At 44.8% G+C, this 20,463-nt stretch overlaps 1 protein-coding gene across 1 annotated transcript in view; it reads left to right on the top strand.

Moving 5' to 3' along the window:
• The first annotated feature begins 1,089 nt into the window (after positions 1 to 1,089).
• The window catches only part of LOC147726899 (uncharacterized), a 34,159-nt gene continuing 14,785 nt past the window's right edge, over positions 1,090 to 20,463 (top strand). The window contains exon 1 of the mRNA XM_086963531.1: positions 1,090 to 2,872. Within this exon, the coding sequence (XP_086819657.1) occupies positions 1,090 to 2,872 (1,783 nt within the window). The remainder of the gene's footprint in view (positions 2,873 to 20,463) is intronic.

The following is a 20,463-nucleotide window of genomic DNA, read 5'->3' as shown; positions in this document are numbered from 1 at the left end:
TGTGTCATTACTTGATATATAGAGTTTGATTAAATCTTACTCTGCAAGTATTTTGGAGAGGTTGATGGAAGTGGAATGTAGGTTGAGTAAAATTGAGCATGCATTGGGAAGCAAGGATGTTGTAATTAACTCCGATCCAAACATTGTAACTAATACGATTCCAAACAATGCATCAAAAAATACACCAACTTTAGCTCAAGCACCCAAACCAATTCCTAATCCCATCTCTATCCCTCCCTCAATTGCATGGAATACGGTGACAGCGACTGTCCAACACCACCCACCCCCTAAACCCCCCCAACAAAAAACTTCTGACCAATCATCGTCAAATGTTACAAACAAAACCATTGGTAACATATCCAATTCACTTTTGGGGAAACCAATAAGGGAGGTGGGGGAAAACAGACATACCTGGGGGAAACCTAGAAGGACTCCTCTGCCCGAACTCCCACCAGAGGCAGTACCCTATGTGGTAGTCCTAACAGGGGTGCCAGTGCTTGGACACAATAAGAGGGAGGGTTTCGCCCAATTAAAAAATAAGATTATGCATTGGCTGAGCATATATAGGCCAATTGCAAATCATATTAATGGTGAAATTGCCCATGTTCGTCGTCTTCAATGGTTGGGGGGTAGACCCAAAGACATTGATGGTGACGTGGTGGTGGTGAATTTTAGAGACCCTAATGCTGTTCAATTCATACTGAACTGGCAGACAGGTAGCTCTAATAATATAATAATCCCTAAACCACTAACATATTTTTATCCAAGGTCAGTGGTGTTTCCATCCCAGCACCATCCGCCCCAGTACCAACCGTTACAGCATACACTCAAAAACCAGCCAAATAACCATCTTAGTGCACAGAATGCTGGGAGCAATCAATATGCTCTGTATCCCCCTTTACTACAGAATGCTAACAATATGCATTATGCTCCCTACCCTGTGGTAGCTCCAGACTCTATGGGATGGAATTACGTATCGGCTAAAACATACAATTCCCAGAAAGGAAGGATGGATCACCTAAAACCCTTCACACCTCTAGAAACCTTTAATAGGTTTGACATCTTTAGCAGCCTAGATGATTGCGACTGATGTTATTTGATCCGGGGGGTGAGGGGCCAGATACAACGAATCCTGGTGATGTGGGCATTGTCAATAAGCCTGACGTACTGGTTAATAATGTGTCTTCTTGTTTGGGTAAAACTGTACCTCATGATGTAAATGTATCCCATGATGTAAATATTCCAGAAGAGCAGGTATTACCCACAATTATTTTGAGTAACAACTCATCCCTAGAGGTAACGCCCTTGGTAATACAACCTGTGCTTCCCATTAACTATGAAGAGATGCCTAGGGCTTTTTCTGAGAGGTCAATTGCTCTTGAGATGCCGATCAAAATGGTCTGTTGGAATATAGCTGGAGTCGTAAAAAACTTGAGGGACCCGGAGTGGGCAAACTATATAGAGTCCTTTGACCTCTGTTTCTTTCAGGAAACCTGGGCAGTGGAGACGCCCCATAGGGTGGGCTACAAGACCTACGGAATTGGTGCGACACCCTCTAGAAGTGGAAGGCTGTCAGGGGGTCTTTTGATGTGGGTGAAAATAAACTTAAGGGTAAAAATTGAGGAGATACCCACAAATTCTGTAGATATATTAGCTTTAAAAGCCACAGTATGTAACGGGAAGAACTTATTTCTTGTAAATGTCTATAATAGGCCCCTACCCTCTTCAGGAGAATCACCAACTATTGCAAAATTAGACTGCTTCTTGAGTAGACTAGACCCCAGGGAGGATTTCGTTTTCCTGGCTGGCGATTTAAATTGTAATTTCGAGCCAGTATTGGGTATCAGCGAAATCTTTGATGAGGAAGATCAGGCAAACAAAATCCCTATTCTGGAGAATGTTAAATCGGTTAAATGCTCAACACTGGGTCTTCAACTGATTAATTTATGTACGGAACACTCTCTTAGGGCTTGCAACGGACGATTACCATCCGATAGCTCTAAGAAACCAACATTTACCAGGAACAATTATAAAAATAACCTAGATTTTGTGATTGCTTCTATTCCCCTCTGGCCACATCTCTTGGACCTTGAAGTAATGGAACGGTTTGAAAGCGATCATTTCCCCCTAAACTTGACGTTAGATGTCTCACTGTTCAACGATATGGTTCACCAACTTACATCTGAGGAAAGTGGTGTTGATAATTCTGAGATCCATATTAGTAACAACAGAAGATCTCTGAAATGGCCATTTATACTGGACCACAGTGACATCCTTAGTGAAATATACTCACTTCTTGCTGGGACTTTTGGACCTTATTTAGCCACAATGGTTGAGGATGAAACTAAAACGTCATTCTTGCCAATACACCAGAAATTCTTTGCTGACTTAAGATTACTAGTCACCAAAATGCCCAAAAAAAACCAGCAGAAGACCCAGAACATGTCCCATAGTAAGCCATGGTATGACAGATCCTGTAGAGAGTCAAAGAGGGAACTATTAATTGCAATCAAGGCCAAATCTCCAATAGATGTAAAAAGAGCAAGGAATAATTATAAATCTGTTCAAAGGGCCTCAAAGATAGCATGGGAGGAAGACAAATGGGCCGATTTGTTGCTAGCCGCCAGATCGCGTGATAATGTGGCTTTCTGGAGGCTGGTCGCAAATGGGAACCATGTATGTAGGGTGGTCAAAGATGTTTTCTTAGATGAGCAAACTTGGGTCACTCATTTTACGAAATTATACAAAAAATATGATGACCCACATATGGACACGAGTGTGGCAAACCATGAACCCCCAGCAGACCACCTGGTTTTTACTTTAGGGGAAACAGAGCTGGCAATAACCCAAATTAAATCTGGGAAAGCCCCAGGTTTGGACAAGATCCCGGGGGCCCTATACAAGCATGACCTAGGAGTATGGGCACCCTATATTAATTATTTGTGCAATACATTTTCTTGCACTTTAGAATTCCCTGAAAGTTGGAAGGGAGCGGAAATTGTTTTAATTTTTAAAAAAGGAGATAGGATGGACCCATGTAATTATCGGCCAATAAGTCTAATTGACATTCTACAGAAAATCTACTCACGACACATTTTATTACGCGTGAGTAATTGGCTAGATGAAAACACAATTCTAACTAAATTCCAAGCCGGATTCAGATCAAAAGTCAGCACAATAGATCAGATCTTTAGATTCTGCTGCCTCTATTGGAAGTACGTAGTGATTAAAAGGTGCCACTTATATGTTGCCTTTGTTGATTTAAGGGCAGCATTTGATCTGGTGCCTCGCAATCTCTTATGGAAAACCTTGAGTGCAGCAGGCATGCCTAATAATCTTGTCGCTCAGATCAAAGAGTTACATGAAGGGAATTTTGCGAGAATCAGATGGGGCCCTAATGGTGAATTAACTCAAAAAATACCCATCGAACGTGGAGTCCGTCAGGGCTGCGTCCTGGCTCCTACGCTCTTCTCCCTCTTTGTAAATGATATTCCCTCTTTTTTAGAGAGATGTAAAAACGACTCTCCTAAACTGAACGGCGAAAAGGTGACATCCTTACTATTTGCTGATGATACCATTTTGATTTCCCAAACGAAAAATGGCTTACAGACATTATTAGACACCTTCAGTGAATATTGTAGCCAAAAGGGCTTGGAGATCAATGGGAAGAAGACCAAATGTATGGCCCTAAATCCGATTAAACCGGACAAGGGCTGTCTAACATTAAAAGGAGTAAAGTTGGAATCAGTGCCTCATTTTTCATATTTAGGGGTGACCTTGGATTCAAACTTTACTTGGAAAGCCCAAATGGATGAAAGTAAATTAATCTTTGCTCAGAATGCTAAACCAATTCTTAGGGAGCAAAGCTTGAGCACCAGCAAAGCGGTGTCCCCAGTGATGGAATTATTTAAATTCAAGGTCCAATCATCAGTCCTCTATGGTGCAGAAATATGGGGTCCCGGGTCCAGGGAGACTTTTAGTGTCCTAGACAACAACTTTATGCGAAGTTTGGTAAGGGTCCCGAGAGGTACCCCACTAGTACCCTTGGAACTGGACCTAAACTTTAAAAGAACTGACCACCAAGTCCTGATTCGACCTCTAATGCTGTGGGTTAGATTATGGCATGCCCCTGAACTCCAAGATTATAGAGACGGGCTAAAAGAAATTATGATACTTGACAGTCAGACTGCCACCCCATGGCTAAGGCACATTAAGACTTGGTTGAGTAATATAGGATTGAAACATTTTTGGGAGAACCCCGAGCAATTACCCGTCAATCCCAAACTAATTCTAAAAAGGGCGTTTTGGAGTTTCATATCAAACAGGACTGTAAGTAAAACAACTAGTGGGACCTTAGTTTCAAAGTTCCTAAATTTTAAGGACGAACCCCTTTATGAGATTTTTATGGATGAAATAGAGCCCCCACTTGCCAAAACTTTATTCTTAAAATTTAGATATGGAAATTTATTAATTAAAACTACTTTGGCTCGTTGGGCAAGGAACCGTGATTTATCGTCCCCAGTAATGGACGAAATTTGCTCTATGTGTGATCACAACCAGATTGAAAACGAGCAACACATCCTCCTTTTCTGCCCTCTTTATGCTCAGGCAAGAAAGAGATGGATTAAACCAATATGCCTACCTTTAGGCTTGAGGTCATGTTCACAGGTTCTGAGAATCCTAACAACAAACACATCTCAACAGATAACATTTAGTGTTAGTAGATTTTTACTTTCTATTTTTTATCAAAGGAAAAAAATGGGGCATCAATTGTAACTAAACTGACTTGCTTGGAATTGACAAGATGGTCCATCTATGATTTATGAATGAATTGTTTCCGCTCCAATTCTCTTCCAACTTGAATTGTACTTTTTTAACTAATTTTTTTTATGTAGTGATATGTTTTATTTCAATGAAATGTAATGTAAAGTATGCATTGTTCTTTTATGGCGTTTAAGCCAAAATAAAGAATTTGAATGAATGAATCCAGGTCTATATCTATTCTCATCAGGTCATCAAGGTGTTGCTGTAACATCATCTTATTAGCCTTCACTTCTCTTGGGATGGGTCTTCTCACACAGATTGTAGCACAAAGACTACAAATGGCGGGACCACACTGGATGCATAGGCAACACGAGAAAAGGATAGCTAACGTCATACCAAGGAACATCAGAATCTTCCATCCCCATTTGGACAGCAATTCCTATAACCATCCCATCAACAACCAATTACCTTTGTCTACATGTATAGATTCAGCAGACTTACGTAACCTAAAGATGGCTTGGAACACTGTCGGGGCATTATCTGGTATGAAAACGCAGCAACTAGATCTAATCAATTTGCATACCCCACCTCTATCTGCAAGCAGTAGCGGTCGGCAGTAGGTGTTTCTATAGGGCGGTGACGTGGGCAGGAGGAGGGGCAGGGTGGGGGGAAATAATGTATGGATTACGGAGTTTTACAGGTAAGTAAACATTTAAATACATAAAACGAATTTCGTTGCGCACACTGCATCACCAAATGTGATGCAGTGCGCGCAACGAAATTCGTTTTATGTATTTAAATGTTTACTTACCTGTAAAACTCCGTAATCCATACATTATTTCCCCCCACCCTGCCCCTCCTCCTGCCCACGTCACCGCCCTATAGAAACACCTACTGCCGACCGCTACTGTCTGCAAGTATAATATCTAAAACAAAGCGATTCTGTAATGTCATAAGGCGATCCGCTTGAAGCTCAGCTGTATTATTGCTAAGGGCACCTGCAGTCTCATTTATAGTGTTCTCAACCACTCTCGTAAGCTGACGAATATTCCTACTATTAGCCATAGGATCCCAAAAGGGCAGGAAACCCTTAAAGAAGTCTCCAGCTTCTTGTGCGACAGTATATTTTGCATCAATAACACCTCTACCATATCTTGTCTTATGGTAATCAACAACAGCAGTGTATGTAGGGGGAAGCAGAAATGCCACATAACATGTGCCAGAAAAATCAGATGGCAACCATGTGTAGGCTCTGTCGAGACAAACAAAATATGTGCCTTTAGCTGGCACGAATGGAGGAGATTTCTGGGATGTATAAACTTATGCGTGAACACACACACTCTTACCAAGCTGAGCTCTCGGATTCTGACCATTACCTTGCAAACAAAGATGACCTCGTTGGGGTACAATCCAAATAGGAGGAGACCTTCGCTGTCTTTCTTTCTTCGTCAAGCTAACACTATATGTCGTCTTATTCCAACCGACCTATGCTCGTACCTCATCTTTAGGGATAGCGTTATACGCATCAATATCTCTAATCATATCAACTATTCCCCGTATCAAGGCATTATTACTCGCATTGTCTTTCACAGAACGTACAGAAGAGGCTCCATTCGCATAGATAAACATTGATTGGAGTGCCCAAACTGACCCATTAGGCGAAAAAGGCAAAACCAAATATGGCATTCTCTTATCTGTAGTATGTGGCATAAGACCACACACCCAACAATTTGTGGTATTTATGACTAGCTGATGCTGATGCAACATCTGTATAAACGAATTGTTCACAAATTCTGATCCTCGTGTCTGCTCATGTTCAGGTAACTTATGAAACTCATGTGGAGAAACAGTCGAAAAAGAAAGAGTAGGTTGGGATGTAGATGTAAGCGGCAATTGTGTGATATAGAAAATCCAACCCACACAAGCTAACGTAATATTCACAAGCATAACACATTAATAAAAAACATTTGCTACGAATCAATATACATATTCGGACTTTAGAATCCACTTTCCTAACATACTTATCAGACTCAAAAAACTCCATCCTCTAACGTGCTGCTCACGGCTATTACCTTCTTCACTTAAGTGTGTGCCAAGATCGCACTAATGACCCTGAACCACAGACCTTGTGTCAATACGTGGCTCACCCCTTAAGGCTGTACCGCGACCTTGCATCTGAGTCCGGATGGTGACTCGAAAAAGGAAAAAGGAAAAAAGTCCCTTGATCTGACAAGGTGTAATTCACTATATGAAAAAATTCGGTTTTATTTGTCCATAGCAACAGGCTTTCTTGGCCTCAAATCGTAACGTTCTTTATCAGGTACAGTTGGATCCTTAAATAAAAGTTCCGGATTGGTGGTGTCAATCTTTAGATGAGGAGGCACAGCAGCTTGCAGAACATCATCATCCTCGCGTTCTGACCGTGTCCATGTCAAATGAGCATCACTGAAAGGCACGAATGTGGGAACTCTCTCGCAATCTGTATCAGCTATACCATCCCTCACCCACTGATCATACGGTAAAGGGAAAGGAACTTTTTTACAGTGGGTGGCATGCACCCAGTTCTTTTTGCCGACTACTCTAACAGCGGTTCTAGTAACCAAAAGGACTAAGTAAGGACCAGTCCATCTGAGTTCCAAATGCATGGTACGCTGGAAGTTCTTGACCAGGACGTAGTGACCAGGCAGGATTGAATGTCCTGGATCTGTAGTAGCTGTCTGCAAGCTGTCATAGACCTGTTGGTGGAGAACACGTAATTTGGCAGTCAAGTCATGTAAGTAATCCACCAACATAGGGTATTCAATACTGCTGTATTCTTTAGGACGAGGCACACCCCAAACATTCGCTGGACGACCAAAAACTATTTTGTATGGGCTAAGTCCCACACGAGAATGCACTGTCGTCCTTGTTGACAAAAGAGCCAACGGCAAGGCATCTGGCCATGTAAGACCAGTGCTCGCTTGTACCTTAGCTATTTTCAGCTTCAAGGTACCATTGTAGCATTCAACAAGTCCAGCAGACTGGGGGTGATTCGCTGCATGGAATTTCAGCCTTATTCCCAAACCAGAACACACTTTCTTCATGATTTGACCCACAAATTCACTCCCATTGCCTGACCATACAATTCTCGGCAAACCATACCTAGGGAAGTATTCTCTCAGCAAAACCTTGGCTGTAGACAAGGCAGTATTATCCTTTAGGGGGTAAGCCTCTATCCACCTGGAAAAGGCGCAAACAACCACAAGGACATACTTCAAGTTATTGCATCTCTCCATATGAATATAATCTAGCTGTATCACTTCAAACAGATACGTTGGAGGAGCAAAATGACCAGCTGGAGTTGGAGTTCCCTTACCGGATTATACTTCAAACAAATCATACAATGCTTCACCACGTTCTCTGCAAATTTCAGAATTCCAGCATTCTGCCAAACTGGAGCCAACAATTTGCATATTCCCTTCAAACTTATGTGAGCCATTCCATGGGCCATTGTAACCACTGGGAGCACATACGCGTCTGGCAACAACCATCGCTGGTGTTCTGACAACTCAACCCAACAACCTGTAGGATCCAACATACCCATCGTCTCTCTCCATGTACTAACTTCCTTCTCAGTTGCTTCAGCGTGAATCATTTTCACACTTTCTATTGTGTCTTCACACATTCCACTAGCCATAGCCCAATTAGCTGGGCCTGCAACATACATACGGCTCATCATGTCTTTCGCCGTTTCCTTCGCAACTTCATCCGCAAACGCATTCCCTCGACCAACATCGTCCACAACTTTCTTATGCGCACTACACTTCATTATTGCAATCTGCTTTGGGAGAGTGAGAGATTCCAAAAGTTCATTCACCAACTGTCCATGCTGAATTTTCGTTCCATGGGAAGTAAGGAACCCACGCTCTCTCCACAAACGCCCAAAACTATGAGCAACACCAAACGCATACTGGCTATCGGTATAAACATTCACTCGCTTTCCTTCTGACAACACCCACGCTATAGTCAGTGCAATCAACTCTGCTGCTTGTGCAGAATTCTGTGGTATGCGTGCTGTCGCAACAACTGTATGTAAGGTTGTGATAGCATACCCTGCAGTCGTCTCACCATTCGGAAGCTTAAAACACGAACCATCTACCCACAACGTACCATCAACATCCGTAAGGGGAGTATCCCTTAGGTCAACTCTAGCTTTCGTTTCTTCCTCTGTACGAAGAAAACAATCATGCTGTTCCTGCAGATCCGTCTCTGTAGAGATCGGTAACAATGTAGCTGGATTCAGCACATTACATCTTTTAATGTGAACATTGCTAGCCAAAAGCGTCAACTCGTAACCTGACAACGAGCACTAGTAAGGTGCTGTGTCTTGGTTCTATTCAATAAGGTATCCACTGCATGTAGGACCATCACAATCAATGTATTATCCAATACCAAACCGGCAGACTGTCGGATAGAAACAGCCGCGGCCGCTGTAGCTCTCAGACAACTTGTCAACGCTCTATCTACCGGATCTAACGGCGATGAAAAATATGCACATGGACGCTGCTTATCACCAAATGGTTGTGTCAACACTGACAACGCACAACCTTCTCTCTCGTGCACATACAACGTGAAAGGCTTACTATAGTCTGGAGTACCCAACACAGGAGCCGAACACAATGCATCGCGTAGTTCAGAAAAACTTTTCTGACATTCGTCAGACCAAGGAAGAGGATGCGGAGTATCTTTCAGAGTCAATGCTAACAAAGGTTTCGCCAACAGTGAAAAATTGGGAATCCACTGTCTACAATACGATGTAATACCTAAAAAGGCACGCACTTCTCTCTGTGTGGATGGCACACTCATTTGCGCAATTGCTTGCATTCGTTCTGGGGTCAATCTCCTTCCCTCCTTCGACAAGAGATGACCTAAGTAGGTCACTTCTTGGCGACAATATTGCAACTTTGAAGGTGACACTTTATGATGAAGGTCAGACAAATACCGCAACAAAGACAGAGTAGCCTCTTTACAAATCTTTTCATTATCAGCAGTAATCAACAAATAATCAATGTACTGAATAAGAGTAGCACCTACAGGTAACACAAAACTGTCAAGCTGAGTTTTCAATGCTTGACTATAGATGGAGGGACTTTCACAATAACCTTGGGGAGCTCTTTTAAACCGGAAGCTTCGGCCTCCTAATGAGAAGCCAAAAATATCCCTGCTCTCCTCAGCAATAGGAATACTGAAGAAAGCATTCTTCAAATCGATAACAGAAAACCAAGCTGCCGAAGCAGGAATCAGAGTCAACAAAGCAGTGATATCAGGTACCACAGGAAACTGTGGCAGTACAATCTTGTTGACCTCTCGAAGGTCAATCACAAACCGGTACACAGGTGGCTGAGAAGCATCAGTACGTTTAAGGACAGGCAAAACAGGACTGTTACACACATTACCTCTCGTTTCCTCAACTACACCCTTCTCAACCAGATCATAGACAATCGCTAAAAGAGCTCTCTCACCATCGCTCGAAATCCTGTATTGTGGAATACGAGGCAGCCTAGCATTTGACTTAAGGGTAACAACATACGGAGGAATCTGCAAAAGACCAACATCATTTGGACCTGTGGCCCAAAGTGTATCAGGAAGTGAACGCAATTCCAGTGGCAGACAATCCTTAGACAAATACATTGGAGAAATCACTTTCTTACCGAGGGTAAGTTGTACTCCTGAAGGAGAACAGTGCAAGGCTGCATACAATATTTTCAGCAAGTCCAAACCCAACAGATTCTCACCACAACCAGTCGTTATAATAAGCGGAGCTTCCAATTTACAAGGGCCAATGGAAAGGGACAAAGGACTAGAAACCGGATTACGAACTGGGGCGCCTGAAAATCCTACTGAAACATTGGTCAAGCCAGACAAAGGTGTGCCAGGAAGTTTAGAGTGCATAATAGAACTCTTCGTCGCACCAGTATCCAAAAGAAAAGGTTCTACCACACCTGATGTAATCACTTCAACATAAGGTCCACTCTGATCTACTGGAACTGACACTACTCCCTCACTTTGTCCTTGGCTGTCCTAGTTATCATTATAACCAGAACTCTCACATTCGACATAGTAATCCACAACATAATACTGGGCAGACTGACTGCTCGGAACATTCTGTCTGTCAAAATAATTTGCAGAATTCTGTAGGGAAGAGGAACGCTCATTTTGAGGGATCACACCACGTCCCCTACCCCTAGGTGTCTGCTGAAAACTACCACGACCTCTCTGACCAGATAGACCATTTGCACGCTGTAACAAAGCCGGGCAACTATTCTTATAATGACCTTCCTCTCTGCAATAAGCACACTGATTAAGGCCAGGAAAGAATCGCGGAGCAGAGGGCTCAGGCTTCTGTAACAATCTCTGAAATTGTGGAGGTTGCTGAAACTGAGGCTGATTCTGATGAGGCGGATAAGCTTGCTGCAAAATAACTTTCGTCTTTAACTATTTCGTTTTCTTCTCTACTTTATCCTTCTCATCTTTATCCCTATTCTCATAATATTGTGCAGTAGCCAATATCTGGGCCGACGAAGAAACATCCCATGAACTCTCAGAGTCCTTTAACTTATTAGAAAGTTCGGGAAGCAAATTAAAGACAAATTTATCCACAAACAACCTTTGGCCACCTTCCGTACTCATATCCCGAACACTATGATCAATAAACGTCTCTTCAAACCTAGTGAAGAAATCAGATACAATCTCGTCTTTCTTCTGCTTACATGCTGCTAACTTATCCCAATTCACTCGTAAAGCGCGCATCATCGTTTTTATCAAATTAATAATTCTACCTGATAATTCTGAAACTAAAGGTTCAGGTTTAGCACCTCCCTCCTGTCTACCATCTGCAGCAACAATATTCGCCCAGGTATTACCTAATTCAGCAGCATGATTCTCATGACGAATCTTCGCTCACAAAGGTTGAGGGACTACATTACCCATCAACATATCGATGTCAGCTAAATTCATAATACACGCTTTAACTGTCTGGGACAACTCCTTGTAATAACCAGCAGGATTCTTACGAGGGTCAGTTAAGGTCTGCTTAAGAGCCAAGACCTCTGCTCTCTTCCAAGGGACATGTACCAATACTCGCTGAAAATGAGCCGGAGCGGCATCAATACCCTGATTTACATTAGCCTGAACTGCTTCTTTCCATACAGGAGGAACTTCTCTCATAGGGTACTGTTTCACTTTCCTCCTAACAGAGGAATAGGGTTCATACAATGTCTGAGGCGAAAGCCTAGATCTGAAAGCAAGTATCGTCTCTACGGCATCTGTAACATCAGATTCCACTACCATCCCTTTAGCAAACTCTGACTGAACATCGAGCACATCATGCGGAATCGGACCCAACTCATTATCTTCCCATTCCTGACGCAGAAAACACATTTCTAAACATTATCACATTCCAAAAAGGCTCACTTTACATTGTACCAACCCCACAAGTTAATTATTAGGATGTCCCAAAATCAATCTCCACAAGCCGGACAAACCCATAATTGAAAGCACAATGCATGTAACGAAGGACCATAAAAAGGAAACAATGATAGATAACGAGCAAGATAAGGCATGTGTAGAAAAGCTAAAAACTAACGATGTCCTGAACTTTGACTTGCAATCTCAGATAGCAACCAACCAAGGAAATCGGCCTCGCAAAGGGTCAGTTTCAGATAATGAGGTCAGTTCCTTACAATGCACCTTAGAGTCAAGAAAAGGCTTAGTTAATAAGTGCATGAACAAAGAAGCCCATGCAACTTCGTTCGTCTAGTTACCTCCATGGGCCTACGTGATGGCAACACCAAAATGGATGCACAAACAAAATGGAACCCATATTTGAGACAAAGTCTCTTAATACGTAACAAACTCGCTAGTTAACATGACAAATTCACTCCATATTGGTCGTACTTGCTAAATACGGTACAACATCACCAAAATCGTGACGGAACCATAACATAACGGGACAAGGCAGATTTTACAGAACCTCAGTGTAAGATTTTCCAACCTTGAACTGCCACTTGCAGTGCTAGTAAGGATGATCAAGAGGTAAAACACACAAGGGCAGAGCAATCAGGGGGAAACCATGCTGCTGTGACAGAAAGCATTTATGTTAGCAGTGGCAGGTGCTGTCTATCCACAGTGAAAATTGCAAAAAACACAGTTGATGGACAAAATGTAGAACAATGACATGGCTTGGCAGTTCGGGCTAGACTGTTCCCATGAGGCACAGGGTCAGACTGATTTGCATATAGCCATGTCTGAACTGGGGTGGCAGAGTGGGCTAAAGAACGGTGATGGATTAAACCCAGATCTTTTGACTGGGTGTGAGTGTTTGATTGATTCAGATGCTCCGTCCATCACCACCCCCTTTTGTACCGCTTTTGGCCGCCATAAGTGTGGAAGGGTATGCTCAGACGTGAGTCCCTTGCTCACTTTGCCACTGGATTCAAGCAAGCCGGGCTGAAGACGGCTGGAATGCCAGAAACCAGTCCTCGGAAGCTTGTTTCCGGTCCAGGGAAGACATGGCTTGGCAGTTCGGGCTGGACTGTTCCCTTGAGGCACAGGGTCAGACGGATTTGCATATAGCCATGTCTGAACTGGGGTGGCAGAGTGGGCTAAAGAACGGTGATGGATTAAACCCAGATCTTTTGACTGGGTGTGAGTGTTTGATTGATTCAGATGCTCCGTCCATCACCACCCCCTTTTGTACCGCTTTTGGCCGCCATAAGTGTGGCAGGGTATGCTCAGACATGAGTCCCTTGCTCACTTTGCCACTGGATTCAAGCAAGCCGGGCTGAAGATGGCTGGAATGCCAGAAACCGGTCCTCGGAAGCTTGTTTCAGGTCCAGGGAAGACATGGCTTGGCAGTTCGGGCTGTACTGTTCCCATGAGGCACATGGTCAGACTGATTTGCATATAGCCATGTCTGAACTGGGGTGGCAGAGTGGGCTAAAGAACGGTGATGAATTAAACCCAGATCTTTTGACTGGGTGTGAGTGTTTGATTGATTCAGATGCTCCTTCCATCACCACCCCCTTTTGTACCGCTTTTGGCCGCCATAAGTGTGGCAGGGTAGGCTCAGACGTGAGTCCCTTGCTCACTTTGCCACTGGATTCAAGCAAGCCGGGCTGAAGACGGCTGCAATGCCAGAAACCGGTACTCGGAAGCTTGTTTCCGGTCCAGGGAAGACATGGCTTGGCAGTTCGGGCTGGACTGTTCCCTTGAGGCACAGGGTCAGACGGATTTGCATATAGCCATGTCTGAACTGGTGTGGCAGAGTGGGCTAAAGAACGGTGATGGATTAAACCCAGATCTTTTGACTGGGTGTGAGTGTTTGATTGATTCAGATGCTCCGTCCATCACCACCCCGTTTTGTACCACATCTATCCACAGTATCATTCTGTTCCACCTCTTCAGTCTATTATTATATGTCTGTCCACCAAACCAAAAAGGAGCAAGCTGCACAAAAGAACCTTCTGGTAGGTGGATCGTGAGATGTCTGAGGGGCGTAGTTCAACTATGATCCTCTAATAGAGGCCCAATCCATTTTATTTAGCAGACATACTTCACATCCCCCAGGCAGCACAGGATATCTGCTAAAATAGGACTGTCAGGGTGCACATCAGTGCATCCATGAAGTCAATGAAAAGCCACAAAGTGTAGCAGGGGATGGATCTCCAGTTCTATCCCAGCTTCTTATAGGCATGTGCATCCAGTCATATCAACAGGGCCACTGGAAATATGTGATTTTGCGGCTGCATCATTTTTCACAAATTTATAGTTTTTCTGTATTTGCCACATAATCCATCTTCTGCTGCATAATCTCCAGATTTTAACAAAAAAAGATTTTTGTTTTTAGCTCAAACGGTTCAAAAGTTACTAAAAAGCCCAGTGACATGTATTGCTGTCAAACAGAAGTCCCTCTGCAAAGGTTGGCTGGTCACCTTTCTGCTACTTATTGCTATATTTAGATGCTAACCAAAGAGGTGCAACCTATGCCCAAAAAGTGTTAACAAGTGTAAAACTGACAAAATATATTAAATGATACTATCATAAAATGTGCTGCATTACACCTCATAATTTGGCTTTTCTTGACTCATAATTTCGGCAGCGCTGCCGCATACTTTGGCCCTCCCCTGATGCATAATTTCAGTGGCATTGTCTATTAAGAAGCTGAGAGGGGAATTAAGGTGGATCTTCCCCTTTTCAGCCATGCCCTTGCTGCTCCATGTGGCTCCTTGTTGGGAATCATGGCTTGCTGGTTCTTACTCCCAGAATCAGATTTCTGCTTTGCTGCTGCCATGGAGCCTTCAAGCTGCCAGCTAAGTAAGCCAAGTAAGTAAAGCAAAAAAGTTATTTCTCTATGCGTTTTTGTATGTGTTTGTGAGTGATTGAGAGTGAATGGGATTGAGTAAAAGTGTGTGCATTTGAGAGTGTCAATGAGAGTGAAAGTGAGAATCAGAGTTTGTGAGTGTGCATGAATAAGTGAAAGTAAGTACAAGGGAGTGAGTGAAGGAGAATGAATGTCTTACAATGTGTTATTGAATGGAGGTTGTGAGAGGCAAAGGAAGTGAATCATGGGTGTAGCTATCAATGGTGCAACAGGTGCAGTTGCACCAGGGCCTAGAGTTAGTCAGTATGTGTGTAAGTGCTTTAGTAAGTGGGAATGAGTGTCACCGAGCATGAGTAAGTTTTTGTGTGAGTAACAGTGAGTGGGAGTGAGTGAATATGAGTGATAATGAGCAAGGAAAAGAATGTGAGTTAGAGGAGTGAGTGAGGGAAAAGAGACTAAGGTCCAGTTTATCAAAGATTTTAAAAAATGCAGCACATCATCAAAGGTTTTTTTTTTTTTTTTTTTTTTTTTTTTAATTTCAAAATATTCTTTATTGAGAGTACAGGGGGAGATGTTGGTCACTGTTCTAGATATGCGTCGAGAGCTTCCCACATGTTATCTTTAGCGGTGTGGTTCGCATCAAAGGTTTTTAATCTGGGTCTAAATGTGAGCGGGAATGAGTATGAGTGAGACAAATTTTGAAAAAGGAGATGTGGCCTAAAGGCCTAAGCTGCCAACTTTGGAACTGGGGAACGAGGTTTGAATCTCAGCATCAGCTCAACATCCTGGGCAAATCACATAATCTCCACATGCCTAATAAAATCCATCTAGGGCACGGGTACTCATAGTACGGTCCGCGGGCGTCCAGTGGCCTGGCATGCCTTCCTAGGCAGCCCGCTGACCTTGCAGACAATTTACCCGTGTTTAAAAAAAAATAAAATTAAAGAGAGTCTGCAAACACTGTGCCCCTAGAATCTGCTGCTCTGTGGGGGCCCGGGCATTCCAGTGATAGTCAGAGTGCAGCTGCAGGGATGCTAAGAGGTGAAATACAAAAGCCTCATTAACATACAAATGGTCTTTTAAAGACCTGTGAAGCGCTCGGGTGCGGCTGTGTGTGTGTGCGCCCTGAAGCTGTCTCAGCCCGGGCACACACAGGCAGGCTGAGATGAAGAGAGTGACAGAGGGAGGTAGAGGGAGGGAGTGAAAGGGAGGGAGGGAAAGGGAGGGAGACAGAGGGAGAGCGAGGGAGGGAGGGAAAGGGACGGAGAGCAAGGGAGGCAGACAAAGGGGAGAGCGAGGGAGGGAGGGAAAGGGAGGGAGAGAGATGGAGAGCGAGAGAGGGAGGGAAAGGGAGGCAGGCAGAGGGAGAGCGAGGGAGGGAGGGATAGGATGGAGGGAAAGGAAGGCAGACAGACGGAGAGCGAGGGAGGTGGAGGCAGGGAGACAGGGAGGGGGGGAATGGGAGGGGGAAGAAGAGCGAGGGAAATGGAGGGAGAGGGAGAGCGAGGGAGGGAGGGAAAGGGAGGCAGACAGAGTGAGAGCAAGGGAGGGAGGGAAAGGAGGGAGGGAAAGGGAGGCAGACAGAGGAAGGGAAGGAAGGAAAGGAGGGAGGGAGGGAAAATGAGGCAGACAGAGGGAGAGTGAGGGAGGGAGGGGAAGGGAGGTAGAGCGAGGGAGCGAGGGAAAGGGAGGCAGACAGAGGGAGAGCGAGGGAGGGAGGGAAAGGAAGGCAGACACAGACTGAGGGAGAGCGAAGGAGGGAGGGAGGGAGAAGGATGGATGGTAACAGAGTAAGGAAGACAGAGTGAGGGAGACAGAGTGAGGGAGACAGAGTGAGGGAGACAGAGGGGTGAGGGAAGGAGAGTGTGAGGGAAGGAGAGGGTGAGGGAAGGAGAGGGTGAGAGAAGGAGAGGGTGAGGGAAGGAGAGGGTGAGGGTGAGGGTGAGGGAAGGAGAGGGTGAGGGTGAGGGAAGGAGAGGGTGAGGGTGAGGGTGAGGGAAGGAGAGGGTGAAGGAGAGGGTGAGGGTGAGGGAAGGAGAGGGTGAGGGTGAGGGAAGGAGAGGGTGAGGGAAGAAGAGGGAGAGGGAGAGGGGATGAGAGGGAGAGGGAAAGAGAGGGAGAGGGATGGAGAGGGAGGGAGAGGGAGAGGGAGAGAGAGACAGAGAGGGAGAGAGACGGAGAAGGAGAGAGACGGAGAGGGAGAGAGACGGAGAGAGAGAGGGAGACAGCGAGAGAGATGGAGATGGAGAGAGAGAGGGAGACAGAGAAAGAGTGAGAGAGAGGGAGTCAGGGAGAGAGAGAGGGAGTGAGAGGGAGTGAGACAGTCTGAGTGAGACAGAGGGAGAAATTGGGAGAGATGAAGGGAGAGAGGGAGGGAGAGAGAGGTTGAGAGAGAGGGAGAGAGAGAGAGAGAGAGAGAGAGAGAAAGAGAGATGTGTGTATGCCGGGTCTGGTGGCTCAGTGGATGAAGGCATCCGCTGCAGGGACCTGTGTTCAACCTCATGGTCACAGTTTTTTGTTGTTGCTCTAGCCCCGCCCCCTCCCACACTGACACCCCCCCCTCCCCCACCGGTGTGGCCCTCAGACACATACCACACTGTAAATCTGGCCCTCGAGAGAAAGTTTGTGAGTACCCATGATCTAGGGCGTATTACACTAAGTGCCCAGGCGATCAGTGGGCATTTGTGCCCACTTTGCGCCCCCGCTTGAGCATTTTGTTATTGCAGAAGGGGCCACAGACACTTGTGCAGCCCCTTCTGTAATACCGATAATGCGATTACACATACAGCACCTACACTTTCTCAAAAGGGCTTTCCCTCATTTCCAAAGGGGCATGCCCCATATAAATGAGGGAGTCCCTTTGCCTCTGCGCCTGCACCCTATTATAGACCCGAGTGGAGAGGCAAAGAAGCTCTTAGGAGGTGCACTGACAGTGTGCCACCTAAAAGGTGGTGCACTGTCAGTGCACCCCTTGATAGAAGCCATCTGGAGGGGGGAAAAGGGGTCCTATGGACCCCCAGACATCCCGTTGCATGTGGGTGCAGGCAATCACTGCAGCCGCCTGCAAGGCGATCTCTAATGCCCTTCAAAAGTGCAAGGAGATTGCCGCCTGCACAGTGAAACACAGGGGGGCTGCTTCAAAGCCGCTCAGTATTTAACTTAAATGAGCTGCCCCCAGGGCAGCACAGGTTTGCGGCTGCCTTGGGGACAGCGCATTCTATGTAATAGGGTGCACTTTCTCTGTGTGGAACTAGCACACCTGTTTTAAGGTGCGCTAGGGTGTAAACAGGAAAAGTGAGCCCTATACATAATAGGGCCACAGGGGGCTGTATTACAGAAGGTGCCCTGGGGCGCAATGGGCATTTGCGCCTGCTTTGCACACCCCGGGGCACTTTGGTATTACAGAAGTGGTCACAGACGCTTGTGCGGCCCCCTCTGTAATACCGATAGTGCAGCGCACATAGAGCACCATTGCTACCTTCAGAGGGCATTTCCTCATTTGCATTGGGGCGTTCCCCATGCAAATGAGGAGCCCCTTTGGCTCTGCACCTGTGCCATATTACAGGGGTGGACACAGAGGCAAAGGAGCTATGAGCACCCCCTAATGATAGCCCTCTGGAGGGTGAAAAGTGGTCCCATGGATCCCCCAGACATCCCCTTGCAGGTGGATGCAGTCGCTGACTGCACCCACGTGCAAGGAATCTTGAATCACCTTTGAAAGTGCAGGCGGGTGCACAAGTTCACAGCTGCCTTGGGGGCAGCGCATTCCATGTAATTGGCCGCACTTTCCCTGTTTGCGTCCGTCGCACCTGTTTTAAGGAGCGCCATGGTGCAAACATGGAAAGCGCGTACTTTACATAATAGGGCTCCTGATTCTGTGTAATGTAATCTGGTGCTCATGTAAAGCGTCCTGATGCCTTTTGTCAGGGTTTGCTGCATGTTTAACTGCATAAATAAAAAACTACACTCTTTGCTATTCATTCACCCCACCCCTATTTCGCCATCATAGTTTGTCATGTGCTTATGTTTTTGTCAGTAAATGCCACTTTTAGACCCAAAACCACAAATTCCCCCCATTCCTCCTCGCTATTGAAAGAAAAGCCTGGACTGCTGCATGGTAACTGCATTTAAAAAAAAACCTTTCTTACCTTTTTAGCATTCATTTAGCGCTTGTTATCCCTCACAGTAGTAGTAAGCACTATATAAATGCAATTACAAATAAAAAAATTGAGATTACTGCCTTCTTTGCTTGGAAGCACAGGAAGATGGCAGAGATTGCCTTTAAAGTGCAGATGCAAGCTCACATACCATCGTTAATGGGTACGCATTCTTTCTATTTAAAACAAAAGGTGATCAGTTAAGCACGCTGCCTTTCAGAAGTAGAACCAGCAGCGTGGGCTTTTGTCCTGGATGTTGGGAATCACCTGTGACCCTCATTGCCACTTTTGAGCACACTGTAAGCAGCAAGATAAGCTGCCTGTCAGAGAAAAGAAAATGTTTCTACCGATACACCTTTCTCGACCCATACTTCGTCCTGGCTTTCCCTGAGACAGACACCCACACAGTTTCAGCCAGGCTACAGAACATGAAGTGGGGCTGAAGCCATTTCAGTCTAATGGCTGTTGTGTGTCTTATATCTACTCCATCAAGGAGATGCGGTAAATACTGTCTCCCTGAAAGAGTACCTGTCTTCTAAATTTAGAGTTGTCTGCAAGACCAGCAAAAAATTCTAGGCATAGACAGGAACATCTGTCACGATGGTTCCTGTCAATAAGTTAAAAATTTTGATGGGCAGATGTCAAATTTGATAAGTTTTTGTTTCTTCAGAAACAAAGTCTGAAAGTGTTTAGTTTTACCAAAACAAATGACTCCCACGCCATGGGATAAACCCTCTCATGGTGTAGGGGTCCTATAAACGTTCCTCTTTTCTCTTACCAATACACTTTAATGTATACAACTTTTAAATGTATACTTACCTGTGCCAAAACTCTGTATTTGTGGTAGAGTTCTCTGCACAGAAAAAAATAGTAGCGACAGTCGGGAACTTTCACACACAAGTTTGTGAATAGCATTTTGTAGTGTTTGTAGTACTATTGTAGTACTACGAAATATGCTACAAAATGCAGTTTGTGAATAAGCCCCACACTTGTTATATTTAGCATTCTTGAATGGCCCTGTGCTCACAATAAGTATGCTTTGCTGTGTGTGCATGCCTGTGTGTTTGAAAGGATATGTGTCGTGCTACCAGATAAGCCTTCATCCCTCTTCCTTGTGGTCAAGGTGAGTTAGGCCTCAGCTAGTAATTTTTAAGGCATTTAAATTTCAGTAGATCCTTGTTG

This window comes from Lissotriton vulgaris, chromosome 3_1 (assembly GCF_964263255.1).
Source record: "Lissotriton vulgaris chromosome 3_1, aLisVul1.2, whole genome shotgun sequence".
Lineage (NCBI taxonomy): Eukaryota > Metazoa > Chordata > Amphibia > Caudata > Salamandridae > Lissotriton > Lissotriton vulgaris.
The sequence above is the reverse complement of the archived record's forward strand: the minus strand, read 5'-3'. Positions and strand labels throughout refer to the sequence as shown.